The sequence below is a fragment of the Callithrix jacchus genome, chromosome 1 (genome assembly GCF_049354715.1).
Source record: "Callithrix jacchus isolate 240 chromosome 1, calJac240_pri, whole genome shotgun sequence".
Lineage (NCBI taxonomy): Eukaryota > Metazoa > Chordata > Mammalia > Primates > Cebidae > Callithrix > Callithrix jacchus.
The window spans coordinates 107,501,881-107,518,470 of NC_133502.1; the positions used below are offsets into that span (position 1 = coordinate 107,501,881).

Here is a 16,590-nt window from a genome sequence, read left to right on the forward strand (position 1 = left end):
GCCTGTAATCCCAGCTACTCAGGAGGCTGAGGCAGGAGAATTGCCTGAACCCAGGAGGCGGAGGTTGCGGTGAGCCGAGATCGCGCCATTGCACTCCAGTCTGGGTAACGAGGGAAACTCCATCTCAAAAAAAAGGAAGAGTTGTGAAGAGTCAATTATGCAAGGTTGAAAGGGCCTGACACAGAATCTGACGAAGGATGGGCCCTTAATAATTGCGATTTCTTCTTCCCCAATTCCTTCTTGGCAAATCATTCCTGGAATCTACGCATACTTTGGAGTAGCCGGTTGAGGGCTGGAAGGAGCAGTGATCAAAACCCCAGAGAAGCAGAGACACTCCAAACTTCGAACTCGATCACTGTTCTCCTCCGACACGGGACCCCGCTGGAAAAGAGGGCAGGACAGGGCGAGGATTTAACGCAGCAGGAGCGCGGAGCCCGCGAGACCCAGGGATGCTGGGTCTCACGCCCTGCTGCTGAGCGCGGGTCCGCGCATCCTCCCCACAGCGCCCCCGCGCGGCCTCCTCCCGCTGCGCCCCGGACGGCGACCCGCGGCGGGTAGCCCAGGCGTTGGGCTACGCAATCCGCTGGGGGCCACTAGACGCTGGGGGAGGATCAAAGCATTCCTGTGGGGCCCGAAGCGCCTGGGGTTGTAGTTTTGTTAGCCTGGCCTCACCTCGTCAATAAATTTTCGGTGAAAGTAGGGAGAAGGAGTGGACGGTTGGGGCGGGGGTTGGCGGGAGGTGCTTGTTGGCCGGAGGGAGAGACTGGGGTTTCTTGCACCTGCGCTCCTGCCGCGTTAAGTCAGTGGGAAGCAAGTGACATTTCCTTTATCCGCTCCCTTGGAACTTGCTCACCTCCCCCTTTCTGCTCTCTGGGGTCAACGTTATCAAAGAGATTTCCTCCAGGCCCTTAAAGTTTATGTGGCGCCGTTATAAGAATAAGAAGCGCGCTAGAAGCTGGCTTTGGTCTCTCCTTATCCCCTCTTTCTCTTGCCCCCCGCCCCCACATCCCCCGTGGAGAAACCCTCCAGCAAGCCTTTTCCATTTTCTCACCCCATTTAGAACTACAAAAAATGCGGGAAGGGACTTTCGCGGTGACTTGGTTTCACTTCATTTTGTAGAAGAAGCCTAAAGGGGTGATAGTGAGAAAAGCGACCCAAGGTTAAATAAAGGTTACTTTAGTTGGCAAAACCTGGAGTAGAACAGATGAATCCCTGCAGTCTTACTATATATTTTTTGCTACTTATTTCATTGACAAAAAGAATCCTTCTCTTAGGCAGGTCAAGTACTCTGAAAAGGTGTCTGTGCTTTTGCCAGTTGGCTATAAAACATAGGATCGCACTTCAGTCACTTGGACATTCTGGGGAGTCGCTGGCTATCCAACGACAGAGCACTCGAGTACAGTCCGATCCATCCTCTGAGACACTCCTTCCTCACTCCCACTCCATCCTGACAAACACTATGGAGTCTGTGTTCTGGGCAAGTCTTCTCCCAAGCTTGGGTAAAATTTGAGTACAGGGATTCTTCTGACAGAGTTCGGGGGACTCTCAACTCCAGCAAGAACACTTTTCAGAGATACCTCCTGGGCCTAACAGCAAAGGAGCTGAAACAGAGCAGAAACCCTCCACAGAGCTGAAACTCAGACCTCAGAATCAGCTTTGCATGGGACAAGGCTAAGGAGGCCTGGTAATTTTGGGCTTAAAGTCCAGCCAGAATGAACCTGACCTAGAAGCCACAGGATCATGGAACCTTTGTGACTTGTGGTAACCTTCTTTGCCACTTGACTGAATCCTTATTGGATCTGGGCTCTGGGGAACTGAATCTTTTGTGAAACTGCTCCATGTCCCATTGTTTCCCTAGCTGATAGATTTCACCCTCCTCCCTCATTTTTAACTAGATAAGATTAATAGCAGAAGCATAGAGGAGCAAAAATATCACCAAAATGTCAAAACCAAAGCTGTTTGCCCCCCACCCTACCTTCTTTTCCTTCTCCTCTCCTCCTCTCCTCCTGTCCATCTTGGCCTTTCTTCATACCCTTAACCTTGCTACCTGAGCAAGCAGTCTATCAGATGAGAGTTAAGATTTGTTACAGTCTTTAACATTTGAGACAGAACCTAGAAATCAATGAATTTCCCTCCTTCATTTTACAGTCAAGGAACCCCAGGCCCAGGAAGGTGAAAAGATTTGCGGAGTGGTTTATACACATGGAAGAAATTAACTTTTCATCACAGCACCTGCCCCACCAACGCTTGGCATCCTCCTCCCTCTCTTGATTCCTCTCTACCTGGTTGTTAGACTGTTGGGAAAATATGGAGAGTGATTTCAGCGTGGGTAAAGTCTGTCCCCTTGAAATGTAAAACCCCAAAATGGAATGGGAGTAGGGAGTGGAAAGTTCTGAGTTAAGGGTTTACTGTTTCAGTGAGTCGTGAGGCCCCCTAGGGGCTGCAAGGAGGCTCTCAGAGCCGGAGAGCCTTGCTTCTCATGAGGTGGCAACCAGCCACATGCCCTCTCAGGGCTGCCTTCCACAGCAAGGCCACAGCCCCAGGGCCCCACTCCAGCCCCGGGTATCTACCTCCCCAGAGGACCATTTGGAATGGGTACTGAAAAGTCTGCAGTTGCCTCATCTCCTGGCTGCTGCTAGCCTCCCCAAGTGAATTGAGCCACGTTTCCCAGCCTGGAGGATGGAAGCTGCCGAGGTTGGCTGGCGGATCCTCCAGATAGATATGCTAAGGCACGATTACTTTACAGTCGGCTTCTGACTCTGCATCCTGCTGCAAAGAGCCTATTTGAAAAGATTGCATAAGGGCATGGAGCTGGAGTTACTTTTTGATCCCGCACAGCCACTGTTTTAGCGGTGTCCTCCAGCAACTCCAGGAACTTCTCTGAACTTCAGTTTTCCTTTCCTTTGGAAATCGAGGGAGTGGACTCCGCGCCTCTCATTCGGCCTTATGTGTCTATGATTTAAATCCTGCTTCCCACGGAGGAGAGACGAGAGAGTCTAGGTCGCACCCTCCTTTTGGGTCAGCTTTTTGGAAGCCCGGAGCAGGGAAAGAGAGAATTCGAACAGCCTGGCAGAGACCAGTTATCTCCCGCAAGCTCCCCTCTCCCACCCCCATGGCTTGTGACAGGTCGTATATTTGATTACGCAAAGTAAATTGGGAAATCAGATCTCCGCAATCCCATCTGGGATTATTTATTTCGCTGCGTCCGCAGCCGGTCAAAGTCTTGAGACCGTGCAATGTTGAGTAGCTTTCCACAGGAGGAGGTGCGTTCGAGGTCAGCGCTGGAGAAACCGCAGCCACAACCGGTCACAGCAAAGCACTTCTGTCGGGATGCTTAGACATTTCCAAACGTCAGCCGACACCCTGGGCGCTCGCGGCAGGTTGATTTAGCGAGGCAACTGGAGGTGGAGGGACAGGGTTCCTGCTGGCCCCCAGCCTCCTCTGGAGGCTTCCGAAGCTGTAAAGTTGGGTGGAGTAGGGAGGAAATCGGGCCTCGGCTTTCCCCCAACTTCGGGCTCTCCGCAGATCAGTTCATGGAGTTAAAATAACAACAAAAATAATACAAAGTACTCCCAAGTACTGAATGCTAAGTATGGGCGGATCACCGTGCCAGGGAGTCTACACTCATTTCCTCCTTTTAGGTGAACTCCATTTTGCAGTTGAGGAAAGTCAGGCAGAGAGGAAGGTTAAGGGGCCTCCTTACTACTCCCAGCCAGGGAGGGGCAGATCTGCATTCTAACCCGCCTTTGTCAGGCTCCGAGACCCAGCGCTCGGCCTTCAGGCTGGGCGGTCTGCGCAGAGTCGGGGCGGAGGTGGGGGTTCTGTGGGGGAATGCTCGGGGCAGGATCAACTCTCCGCGATTAGCTCTGTGAGTGAAGTGGGACGTGGCAGGGCCAGGCTGCAGAAGAATCGGGACTCTGGAATGGGATCCGAGCCTATGTGGCCAGGCGAGAGGGACGTCACGAGAGCTGCGTGGCTCCGTGGGGAACAGGGAGGGGTGCGATTCACAAAAGGAACTAGATGGATGAGCGGGAGCCAATCCAACCGCACCACAGGCGCGGTGGCTCACGCCTATAATCCCAGCACTTGGGGAGGCCGAGGTGGGTGGATCACGAGGTCAAGAGATCGAGACCATCCTGGTCAACATGGTGAAACCCAGTCTCTACTAAAAATACAAAAAAATTAGCTGGGCATGGTGGTGCACGCCTGTAGTCCCAGCTACTCGGGAGGCTGAGTCAGGAGAATTGCTTGAACCCAGGAGGCGTCGGTTGCGGTGAGCCGAGATCGTGCCATTGCACTCCAGTCTGAGTAACCACAGTGAAACTCCGTCTCAAAAACAAAACAAAACAAAACAAAACAAAAAAACCTCACTTTCCTCCTTTATTTTATTTTAAAAATTGTGGCAGGGTGTTTGAGGAAAGAAAAAAAAAACCCTTCATCCAGGAAACAACAACAAAAAAGAATGCCACCTCCCCCCCCATCTCTCTCAGAAGGGTCTCACTTCTGTCGCCTAAAGGCTGGAGTGCAGTGGTGCGATCTCGGCTCACTGCAGCCTCGACTTCTCAGGCTGAAGCGATCCTCCCACCTCAGTCTCCTGAATATCTGGGACTACAGGCGCGTGGTGCCACCACGCCGGCTAATTTTTTGTGTTTTTAGTAGAGACGGGCTTCCTCATGTTGCCCAGGTTGGTCTCGAACTCCTGGCCTCAAGCCATCCACCCCCGTGCTGGGCCTCCTTCTTTTTTTGGTTCAGTTTCTCTTATGTGGCTCGCTCAAAGAGGGCTTCTCACCGGGTGGGTCCGAGCAGCACCAGAAGGAGAAGGGGTACAGGGTGAGAGAGGTTTGGCCTAAAGGGAGAGGGAGGCAGAGAGGGAAGGGGCCTCTGGCCTGTCAGTTCCAGGAGGCAAACCCCGCCAGCTGAGCTCTGTGGGCTAACAGCAGCCCAGTTGCTTTGTAATTTACAAGAGGGACTCCGAATTGTTCTTTGTACTTTGGTATCAGTTTACAAGGCAAAGGACTTGTTTCCTCACCTCACCAGGTCCTCAGTCACGGCCTGACCCCTTTTAAGAGAGGGACCTCGAGAGGGAGCTGGATTCCTCGCGCCCTCGCCTTTCCATCAAGTTTTCAAGGCACGCCTTGGCCGGGCCCTCCCGAGCTGCCTGTGCTGCCACCTCTGGAGGAAATCCACGTCTGTACTGAACTCCTAACCTGTGAAGACGCGCTATCCTTGTAATTACTAAGTCGGGCCAAGGAAGGCTACTCTTTCCCCTTTGCGGATGAGGCAACTGAGCTTCAGAAAAATAACTAAGGCCACCTAGCCAGTGGAGCAAACAGCTCGGGCGCAGGCCCTCTGGCTCCGATTCCCTCTGACTATTTAGTTTACTAAACAGTTTGAGCAGCCGTAGATTCCTTTCACAATCCACGAACTATGATAATTACTCCTCCCCTTTCCCAAAATGTACATATTTTCGCATTCAATTTCGGAGCTTCTCGGACTTCCTGAAGTTCGTCCCAGGATAAAGACCCTTTTTCTCCTCCCCTCGCCCGCCCCTTGACCTCGCTTCCCGGTAATTGCTGGGATTCTGATTCTCTGGAGGCTTTCTGGGCGGAGGGGTTGAGTGTAATTCAACTGGGTTATGATTACAGCTGCTTGTTCCCGGGTGCAGCACATGGGTGTGTAAGGAGGGTGGGACCGGCCGGGCACGTGGAGATGGGCAAGATATCTGGAGAGGGCAGTGGGGCTTTGGGCACGTTTTTGCTAGGGTGAGGGTTGAGTGCCGAGGAGGAAGCAATCCGGAGCTCACCTCGCTGAAACCCACGGGCTGAGGTCTTCCAGGAATCACTGGGGCTCAGCCTTTCCTACGTCGGTGCAGACGCAGCTCACACAGGAGGAAGGCTGGTGGCTCTGCCAGAACATTCTGAGGACCTCATTCTCTCCATACTCTGGGACCTGCAGTCCCATCTTCCATTTGGCCTCAGCCGGCGTGGTTTATTGTTCACAAATCCCACTTGTTTCATCCTTATGTCGCAGTTTTAAAATTTCTAATTAGTTCAAGAGCTGCTTGGCTGTTCATTCACTTTCAGTTTTGGAAACAGGCTTACACCCCTTTCTCCTTCTGTTCTTCCTCCGGTCGGTCCCCCTTCCTCTCAATCTAGTTTTCCAAAGTTAGCAAACTTACTTTCTTGATTTTGTTTCTTAACATTTAAAACAACTGGTGAAGGGGCTAATGATTTCATCTCCTTACCACCACCCCTAACCTTAAAAGCAATAAATAAAAGAAAAGCCCAGCCTGCCCACCGCTTGCACACGCGGCCAGAGGTAGTGGGGGTTTGTAGTTTGCACACACCTCTCGGGGCAGAAGCACTGTAATACCTGTTTGCAAAGACAGAAATGTAGCTAGCAGGGGAAGACGCTGGAAAAAACAGAATGATTTGATAAAAACGTGCTGGGTCCTGTTACAGGAGGGCTGCTGGTAGTAACCTTAGGTACTAAAATCAGAAGGGGTGCAGGGGAGTAAAATTTTAAAAAGCAAACCCGCGGCGAGTTTTTCCTGCTGGGAGTGAGGGGCTCTGCAAAGTTTCTGGGACTTCAGAACAGAGGTCGACAAGGTCGACAAGGTCCATTGCTCTCCCGGAGACTACTGGGTGACCCAGGGTTCCTTTCTGAACCTCAGTTTCGTCGTTGAAAAAACGGGGATAGGAACATATTTCTGCAGCGGTCAAGAGTTTAAACGCTCCAATGTAGGTGAAGAAAATGTGCTTTGGTGAGTGAGTTTTAAAAATGTGCAAAAGGAAACGTGTTATAAGGTGGTGTCAAGGGAGAGGCGGTAACAGTTTGTGTGACCCCTTGTCCCTTGTTGGAGCGCGCACCGCTCCCAAGTCATCCTCTGAGTCGCCAGAGCTACCGAAAAGCCGAAGGGAATAAGCAGGAGTGTTTCTCTATTTCTTTCATTGGGCTTCGCAAGAGGCTCTGGGAAGAAGCATCCACACAAACGGGAATCCCAATGCTTGGTCACCGGGGAGGAAATTTCCAACATCACTAAGGGCTTGAGAATACCTGTGCTTCCGGCCAGTAGCGTTAGTTTCACAGTAGTTCCTAAGCTGCCTTTGTTCCTACTTCTTGGAGCCAGGTTAACTTTTAACATTCTGACAAACTTGGAGAAAAGTAACGTTGGAGTTAAGTCAGGAATTCCCACCCTTCACCGAATATTTGTTTCGGGCCTACTGTGTGCTCAGTGCAATGACACCCAATTTTGTAAAGTCTCCTAAACCGATCCTACTCTAGAGGTCTTGATTATTTACAAATGCAGCTAGAAAAGCGTCTCCATTGTTTTAAATTTAGTTCAAGAAATAAATGCAATGTTACATTAGAAGCCTAATTCCTTATTTTAACATGTTGAAAATTTAACTTTATTGTTAAACATTTTGTAAAGGATTTTTTGAGGGAGTCGTTAGAAAGTCTATAAAACAATTATGCACACTAAAAAGCAGTCATCTTTTTAAAAAGTTTTGTTTAAGTGCATGCTTCCTCAATCTCTTAATAGCATGCATTTCTGATGGTCCCCAAATTAACTGTAGTAGCAACTGATACAGCAGAAAAATTAAGTGACTTGTAGTTGACTTGGCCACCTGCCACATAGGCTTGGTGAAGGTTAATGAGGAACTATTTGACACTAGATGCAGAAATATGGACAGGCCATTTGTACGCTAACTAGGAGCTTCGGTGCCAGGTTACCAATGATGTACTCTTGCAGGAGAAATAAGGATGTCGCTGTAAGCCCCGATAGAGAGGCATAATTTTTACGCCCAGTTTGAATTAATGATTGAGTCATAGAAATACTTGTGATGCTGCTAGAGAGCATTACTGGCCTTTCTGATCTCTTCCTCGTCGTTTATTACTTTGTCTAGTGGACAACGCATTCCTAAGAGTGTATCTCTGCTTGTTTCCCAGTCCAGGAGATAAATGGCCACTTCTTTCTCGCAGGCCCGGTCCTATCTCGGGTTTAGACTCTGGACAGGAGACCCGGCTGCACCGAAGGCCCCGCAGGCGGACTCTGGCGGAGCTGTGCAGGGAGGAGGGTGTAGACAGCCGAGAGGCGGAGGGCGCCTGGCCCGCGTGCCTCGGCCAATCAGTGTACACACCGCCTGACAACCGGCCAATCAGAGGACGTAAAGCTCTGGGCCGGAGTGGATAATACTAGAAAGAGGAGCGCAGCCTGGAGACCGAAGCCAGAGGTGCTGCGCTGAATGCAGCTGCGCGCGCCCGCCCAGTGAGCCTGCGATCTGAGCCAGGCTGGGGCGGCCAGATCTTTCCCGCCCAGCTTGGGTCAGAGGAAGCCGAAAGCGACCTCAGCAAGGTGAGGCGCCCAAGGCTGCAGAAGACCGAGCCGAACTTTGCAGAGTTCGGGATGTGCTGGGCTAGGTCGCTGAGGACTTGACTCGCCTCCTCCCTCCTTCCCTCCACCTTCTCCCGCCCCTCCACCATCCAGAGGGTTCGTTCCGGGTCTCCAGCTATCAGCTCCCGGTGTCGTGTTTGAGGGTAGCGACCCCGATTTCTGTTTGCAAGCACAGCCAGCAGCCCTAGAGCCAGAACCTAAAGCTGGATATCTTTTAACTGGGCTACCAGCCCGGGTCTCAAAGTTTTGGTGAGTGTGAGTGCTGTGATGCCGCTCGGGGTGTCAGGGAGGGCAAAGGGCGTGAATCATCTTTCACCTTTTCTATTTGACTTGGATGCCGTGCCTTAAAGATGTAAACCAAGCCCTAAGTACAGAGGGCCCGCGCGGCTCAGCCCTGTGCACCCTAAGTACTATTGAGGCTGGTCGGGCATCTGTAGCTTTGTGCCCTTTGCCCCTATGGGACTCCAATGACAGCAAAATTTTGGTTTTGATTATTTTGGGGAGGAGGATTGAGAGGACCTCTTGGCCTCTTCGATCCCAGGGAGGGTTCCTTGTCGTGGTGCAGGCTGATGAAAGGCATTTGGGAAGCATGGAGTGGTACTTCAGTGGGTCTGAAGGGTCACTTGTAATCAAAAGAAAAACAGTTCTTCCTCGGACAGTTTTATGTGCATCATGGCTGTACTGGTTGGGTATGCGGAAACCTAACAAGTGACCTGGGCCGGCCTAGTTGGACACAATACTTTGTGTGTGTGATCAGTGAGTTACCCAGGGACTTGTCAGGAAAGCCTGTGTGAAGCCAGAGAGGGCTGCGGTTAAAGGTCAGGTGCTCACAGAGCACTTAGAATTAATAAAATAAAACCTTTGTTGGGTTGTGGATCCCTGGGGGCCCTAGAGATACACTAAAGGCACGTGTGGCGGAGGGTCGTGTAATGAGAACAGGATAACTCATGGGGCCGGAGGCGGGCAGACCGGGAGCTCTGGGCCGGAGGCTCAGGGATGGTCCCTGACGGCGGCCGGTGGGTCTTTGGATTTCTTTGTGTTTCCTCAGAGAGCGGGCCGCTGAGCTCAGGCCCCAGGGAGGCCCCGAGCGCCATGGCCGACCCGCAGGCTGGGTCAGCGCCCGGGGACTGGGAGATCGATGTCGAGAGCCTGGAGCTGGAAGAGCACGGCTGCGAGGCGCCGCGCTCAACGCCCCCTGGGCTCAGCCCGCCGCCCCCGGCCGACGGGGACGGAGAGGACGACGAGGATGACGACGAGGAGGAGGAAGACGCGGAGGAAGAGGGCGACGGCGAGGAGGCGGGAGCGCCCCGGGGGATGGCCGGCCCGCCGGAGCCGCAGGGGGGACTGCAGCGGAGGCCTCCGCTCGCGCCTCAGGCCTCGCCGGCGGGCACCGGGCCCCCAGACCGCGCCACCCCTGCGGGCGGCGGCGCGGAGCCGCGCAAGCTGAGCCGCACGCCGAAGTGCGCTCGCTGCCGCAACCACGGCGTAGTGTCCTGCCTGAAGGGCCACAAGCGCTTCTGTCGCTGGCGGGACTGCCAGTGCGCCAACTGCCTGCTGGTGGTGGAGCGGCAGCGCGTCATGGCCGCCCAGGTGGCGCTCCGGAGGCAGCAGGCCACCGAGGTGCGTATTCGCCCGGCCCCGGGCGCGCCCCGGCCACAGTGGAGGTGGGGGAGTTGGAGGGGACGGGGCAGCTATCCACACCCCCGCGCACAGGGCCTTGCGGCGCCCGGCACTCCCTCGGAAGGATGGTAAGAACGCGTTTCTGCCTACATTGGCAAGCAGGGTCGGGAGGGAGAAAGCAGGCATTTCTGGGGAACTTGGGAAATGTTTTTGTATTAAAAAGCAGGCAGAGAGACCTTGAAAGTGATTAGGCCCATTTGGAACGTCGTGAGAAAATCAGTTTGCTGTTTTTTTTTTTTTACATTTAAAAGTGTATTTTCGTGGTGTTGAGGGGCGGGATTAGGGGCTGGAGTGGTCGATTCACTCTCCATGGCGTGCACTCCAGACTCTTCACTGCTGTGCTAGTGATGGTCGAGGAAAAGAAGCACGCAGCACGCATGCACTCGGGGCTTCCGCGCTCACTTGGACGTTTGAGATCTCCAGAACACGCATTTTACGGATGAGACAAAAAGTGCATGAGAAGTTAGATGCTTGCAGCCCAAGGTCATCAATCCGAAGCTACTCTCCCTGTAAACTACCTGAGAGCACGTGCTTCCCACCGGAGGACTCCAGCTAAGAGAAGAGCCCGGGTTTTCTTTCCCAGAGAGGCTCTTGAACCTCCGATTTTATATTTATTTCCTTGTGCGCCGACGCAGGGAGAGCTCAGCTGAGGAGGCTTCGCAGGGCCTCCTCCCAGACTCAGGACCAGGGAGGATTTTTTATTTTACTTTCTGGCGAAGAGGAGCTGGGGAGTAAGCGGATCGCTAAAGGCAGCGACCCCACTGGAAAGCCTCTCGAGGGCCCAGGAGAGCGCGCTGGATGCCAAAGACACCTGATCCTGGGCTTGGCCTCCTCCCGCGTCCTGCACTGGTCGTCGCCTGCCCTGCGTTCCCACGCGTTCGCCGCGGCATATGCTGGGTAGGGCGCCGGCGTGGGAGAGCCCAGAATCCCACCAGCTGGCGGTGATGCGGAGGTGAGGGCAGGCGTCTGTAATACGCAAACGTGGAGTTTCCAGCCAGAGCTAGGAGTAATAGCAGGCCTTGGGGCACCTTCTACCCAACAGGTGGGCGCCCAAAATCCAGCCGGGCTGCAACCATCTCTTGAGGCCGGGCGTCTACAGTATCCCCGACTAGGGATTTCACTTTTTCACTTCCTTCCGGGATGTCCCTTCACTTCTGCCCATATAAAGTTCTGCGTAGTGAGTCTGGAGTGACGGTGCTGGAGAAAGCAGGGGGCCCAGCTCACCAGCTGGTCGGAGGTTCCAGCTCCTTGCCCTAGGATTAAGGGGTGCTGATATTAATTCGTTTGTAATTAATAAAAATCCGTGTATTTTTCACACGGAATGGGAAACTTCAATACATTTAGAAGGGGAGAGTTCCTAGAAGATTTACTGACATCCCGTCCTTCCCCCTTCTCGCTCACATTTTCTTTCAGGGCATTATTTTTGATGATGTTTCTTGTGTTTACAGGACAAGAAGGGGCTTTCTGGGAAACAGAACAATTTCGAGCGCAAAGCTGTGTACCAGAGGCAAGTCAGAGCCCCCAGTTTGTTGGCCAAAAGCATTTTAGAAGGTAAAGCAACAAAATTATCCTTCAGCCTTTTAAACCGAGTTGAGTGACTCTCATTAATCAGGCACAAAGTGTATTTATTAATCTGTTAAAGTGCTATCTAAAGGGAAGGTACTTTTTATTAGAAAGGTTTTGTTTAGGTGTTCGCTGAGCCCATACGCTAAAACAACCCAGACGAAGAAGATTATCATGGCCCTTGAGCCAGAGAGTTTTCCTCTAGGAAGGAAACCACCACCTGGGAAAATGAATCTCACACACCTGCTGAGGTTTTTGTCACCACCAGTTTAAGAATCCCTATCATTTGGTTGTCTGCTTAGTGGTTCATGGGTTAATACGGAGTGCATGTGAAATTTACCCCGTGTGAGGGATGTACAAATATATACTGCCAAGTGATCCTGGAGCAGATGTCTTGGAAGGAAATAAATAAAGTAAAAACAAAACAAGACAATATAACCACCTCTGCTTTTCTTAGTTGTCGGAGCTGAATAGATTAAGTCAAGTGAGGAATTTAACAGCTGCTCACAACTAATAAAGACCTTTAGTCTGGGAGTTCAACCTCAGATTCCACTCTTTTTCATTGTACATTTTTTTCCCTCCAGGATTACTTGAGTAATTCCTGTGATTCCAAACTTCATTTTACCATTTTTGACAGTCAAGGTTATAGAATCTGAAAAAAGTTTTGAATCCAGCAAGTGAAGTGGAGGTTGAAGGCAAACTGTGAAATTTCTTTCTCTCTCCATGTTCTCACTTTCGTGAAAGCCTGGGGATGCATTAATTTTTCTTAAAATATTGCTGAGTTTTTAAAGCATCTCTGCTTGGGTATGGAATTTATTTACTGACCTTCTCAATAACATATTGGCTATTTTTAACTGTTTTCCTTTAAAATTTAAAAAATATAAATAAGGGAAAGTTAACGTTTGCTTTAATCACTGCCATTTCATTAAATTCAGCTTGAAAGAAAACAAAAATTTTTAAGTAGACATTTGGATTCTGTTTTTTTTTTTTCTTGCACGGCTTCTGAATTTTATTGGTTCTGGACAGGTTTTGAAGTTGGTGTGTGTCCCATCATGTGTTGTATACCTCTGACCTTAGAGTGGTTTCTTATGCATTAACATTAATTTGGTTACAAACTGGATAAACAGATTTATAATAATAGGGCCACATCGATAAACTGAACTTGTGCCAAAGCAACTTGAGCAGTGCGAGGACCAAATGGAATAGTAAATTCAGCTAAATAACTTCCTGGCAAAAACTTACCATAGAAATGGAAAACATTAATTTTCAAATTTTATTTTATTTGCAAATGAGTATGGTGGGTTTGTCACTATGTAAATACAAGTATAACAATGGACCCTTCAAACAAATTTGATAGAGGTGAGTATTTGGGGATGATAGAATTCTCTGAGTATTTTATCCGCATACTCCGTGTATTTTATGCCTCCCGGAAGTCTATTTATGTTACACTAATCTTTGTTTTTGACTTTGTTCCTATCCATGCAATGACCGAGCCTGTGTTCTAATGACTGCTTGTTCAATCATTTTGGTATCTGGCCAAAATGATTAGAGCCTGGGAAAAATGTTTTAGAACAGTTATTTTCAATAGAGGAGGGAATACTCCCTCCACTTTTTATGGGTTTTGTTTTATTTTGTTTTGTTTGTACTGGTAGTCAGGGGAAGGGGCCTGGTTAAATTGTTCACTGCAGAGCATGTTTGACTAGTTAACAACTCTTTTCAATTTTCTATGCTTCTCTATTTCCTTAACTCTTTTTTTTTCTTTTCCACTCACTAGTCTCCTTTAACTTTCTTTCTTTCTTTCTCTTTTTTCCTAGTTCTCCTTGGATTATTCTACAGCTATTACAGTGTGTACATAATGAACCATCTTTAGAAAATAAAAGTGACATCAGCTCTAGGTATAGATATATTTTTTAATAATAAAAAAGATGACATGAATAATAATGAAACATTGATTGACACAAGATGAATAGTCTTGTCTCTTAATGCATAGGGGGCCTTGGAAAAATATTAAAATTTCGATCAATAAAGTATGCCTTTTGAAGTAAGCAAGCAAGCAAGCAAACAAAGCTAAAACAACAAGAACAACAGCAGCAATAACACCACCAACAGGTTGCAATGTGGATATCCTTCACCCTCCCAGGAAACTATTTTAAACCTAACTTGTACTTTTGCATTCTGTATGACAATATTAGTGAGAAAAAACGGTAAATAATTGTTCTTCTGATTTATAGTCTTGCTGTTGCCTTCTGGGTTTCCAGATTTTTCTTCCGTAGATGTCAGTCTCTTTCATGTGCAATCTTTGCTTCTTTTAGGCTATCGCCCCATTCCAGCGGAGACTTATGTAGGAGGGACCTTCCCTCTACCTCCCCCAGTTAGTGACAGGATGAGGAAAAGAAGAGCCTTTGCTGATAAAGAGTTGGAGAACATTATGCTCGAGAGAGAATATAAAGAAAGAGAGATGTTGGAAACGTCTCAAGCTGCTGCCCTGTTCCTGCCCAACCGCATGGTGCCTGGACCTGACTACAACTCCTTCAAAAGTGCCTATAGCCCCAGCACAGTGGAACCACCAAGCAAGGACTTCTGTAATTTTTTGCCCACTTGCCTTGATCTAACCATGCAGTATTCAGGGTCTGGGAATATGGAACTAATTTCTTCTAATGTCAGCGTGGCCACAACTTACAGACAGTATCCCTTGTCCTCGAGATTTTTAGTTTGGCCCAAGTGTGGTCCCATAAGTGATACTCTCCTCTACCAGCAGTGCCTGCTAAATGCCACCACCTCAGTTCAAGCCCTGAAGGCTGGGGCCAGCTGGGACTTGAAGGGGCCACGAGTCCAGGATGGACTCAGTGTAGAGCATGACATGATGCCGTCGAAATGGGAAGGCTCCCTGGTGCTGCCTCACACTCCTGAGATCCAGACCACAAGAAGTGACCTTCAGGGTCATCAGACTGTCCCAGAGAGGTCTGCGTTCTCCCCACCCCGACGGAATTTCTCTCCCGTTGTTGACACGGACTCCCTGGCAGCTCAAGGGCACGTCTTAACGAAGATCAGCAAAGAAAACACCAGGCACCCTCTGCCACTTAGACATAATCCATTCCACTCATTATTCCAGCAAACGCTTAATGACAAATCGGGTCCTGAGTTGAAAACACCATTTGTCAAAGAGGCCTTTGAAGAGACCCCTAAGAAACACAGAGAGTGTTTAGTTAAGGAGAACCAGAAGTACACATTTACAATAGATAGATGCGCAAAAGACCTTTTTGTAGCCAAACAAGTTGGAACAAAACTCTCGGTGAATGAACCACTGTCATTTTCTGTTGAGTCTATTCTTAAGAGGCCTTCATCTGCCATCACTCGTGTCTCTCAGTGAAAGCCTGCTTAAACAGAAAGCTGGATTTTCTGCAGTCTTAGAGCGTTCTCACCATTCGCTATTTTTTTTTAAAGTTAAGATGTTTGTGTAAAGAAATTTCTAACGTAAAGATGATTTTGAAAAATTTTATATATTCATGATATGCATGTACTTTTTCTTATCACATATATTTAAACTTACAGATGGAAATTGCCCAATGTGCAAATTGTTAAGTACCATGCTTTACACAACATTTTCAAAAAGCAATAAAATTGACACCGTCTTCTAAATGACCCAGTATTTGCTGAAGCAAATAGCAGTCTCTAGACCAAGAAGCTATTTTTCTGATTCTGATTTTGAAGTATCCTTAATGGCCACTGGGGGCCACAGGAAAACCTTTATAATACTTTAGTTTTGCATTTTGGAGGGCACATAAATTTGATTGTTCAAGACTGTTTGAGGCAAAAATAACTTTAAGGAGAACATAGGGGCATTTGCTTATTTACAGTATCTTCATTTCACATGATTGGACAAAGCTGAATTAATTTGCAGGGAAGTCAAGTGTAATGTCTCTTTTAGATGATGATTTGGGTTCTTGGAAGAGATTTCTTTTGACTCCCTGGGTCCCAGTTTCTTTCCCTGGTGACGATGTTTATGTGGGGCCCCCAGCTTCCTTCCTAGAAACATTTCTAGTTTCTTTGAACAGTCTATGATTTTAGGTTGCTAGGAGCCACAAATCAGGTTTCCTTGTAAGATGTGTTCAGTGCAGCCCATGATGGGGCCCGAACTTCCTCTCAGCTTTTACGTGAGCCCACTCTTTCTGAATCACTGGTGACAGCAGGCAGTTGGATGCAGGCCCAGTCACAACTCTCATTAGGTCCCCAAGTATCAGCTTTATGCCTCCCACATTTGCACCACTGTCAAAGGCCTTCAGTGTAGCTCTCTTCTGACACAAAAATGTTTACTATTCAAATTATTTCAGCTGGCAGTTGCTGAAGCTTGCAGATATTTATCACAGCATGAGGATGACTTCTTGATTCTTACACCTTTTCTCCCCCACCCCTCTTTTTTTTTTTTTGATTCAAGGTGTCATTTTGTAGGCCAGGCTGGATTGTAGTGGTGTGATCACAGCTCACGGCAGCCTCTACTTCCCAGGCTCAAGCGCATGCCTGTAGTCCTAGCCACTCAAGGGGCTCCACTTCCCAGGCTCCACCTCAGCCTCTTAAGTAGCTTGGACTACAGGCATGTACCATTAAGCCTGGCCAATTTTTAAATTTATAATTTTTTTTTGGAATATGTGTAGAGGTAAGTTTTAAAAATTTTTAGTAGAAACAGGGTCTCCCTACGTTTCACAGTCTTGCCTTGAATACCCGGGCTCAAATGATCCTTGCACCTTCGACTCCAAAAGTGCTGGAATTACAAGTATGAGCCACCACATCCATCATTTCTTCCATTTTTAGTTCTTATTAATCTCTTGTTTTGCTCAGTAAAATGTTAGCTGTTGTTCCATGTAATTGATAAAATAAGAGTAAGACCTTTATGAGAGTACTAAGTTCTTCTCTTAAGACCTCACCTGTGGACCCCAAGTTAAGTTTTAAGATGC

The 16,590-nt window shown here is 48.9% G+C and overlaps 1 protein-coding gene across 9 annotated transcripts; it reads left to right on the forward strand.

The window, feature by feature from the left end:
• Window positions 1–525: 525 nt before the first annotated feature.
• Window positions 526–15,280, forward strand: DMRT2 (doublesex and mab-3 related transcription factor 2). Of its 9 annotated transcripts, none has more exons than XM_078349357.1 (5): window positions 8,219–8,644; window positions 9,444–10,015; window positions 11,524–11,626; window positions 13,453–13,533; window positions 13,951–15,280. In XM_078349357.1, the coding sequence occupies exons 2-4, from the start codon at window positions 9,488–9,490 to the stop codon at window positions 13,506–13,508; spliced, it is 687 nt and encodes a 228-aa protein (XP_078205483.1). In that variant the 5' UTR covers window positions 8,219–8,644; window positions 9,444–9,487; the 3' UTR covers window positions 13,509–13,533; window positions 13,951–15,280. The 9 variants fall into 9 exon arrangements, with proteins under 9 accessions (XP_054111677.1, XP_035160467.2, XP_078205490.1 ...); XM_054255713.2 differs by having other exon boundaries at window positions 8,219–8,356; XM_054255702.2 differs by lacking the exons at window positions 8,219–8,644; window positions 9,444–10,015 and adding an exon at window positions 526–690.
• Window positions 15,281–16,590: the final 1,310 nt, after the last annotated feature.

What these genes read in the sequence shown, in the direction of transcription:
- DMRT2 (XM_054255678.2), top strand. Translation starts at nt 9,488, where the DNA reads ATGGCCGACCCGCAGGCTGGGTCAGCGCCCGGGGACTGGGAGATCGAT. An exon ending in GGAGGCAGCAGGCCACCGAG is followed by an intron (nt 10,016 to 11,523) that starts GTGCGTATTCGC and finishes TTGTGTTTACAG; the next exon opens with GACAAGAAGGGGCTTTCTGG. An exon ending in GGCCAAAAGCATTTTAGAAG is followed by an intron (nt 11,627 to 13,950) that starts GTAAAGCAACAA and finishes TGCTTCTTTTAG; the next exon opens with GCTATCGCCCCATTCCAGCG.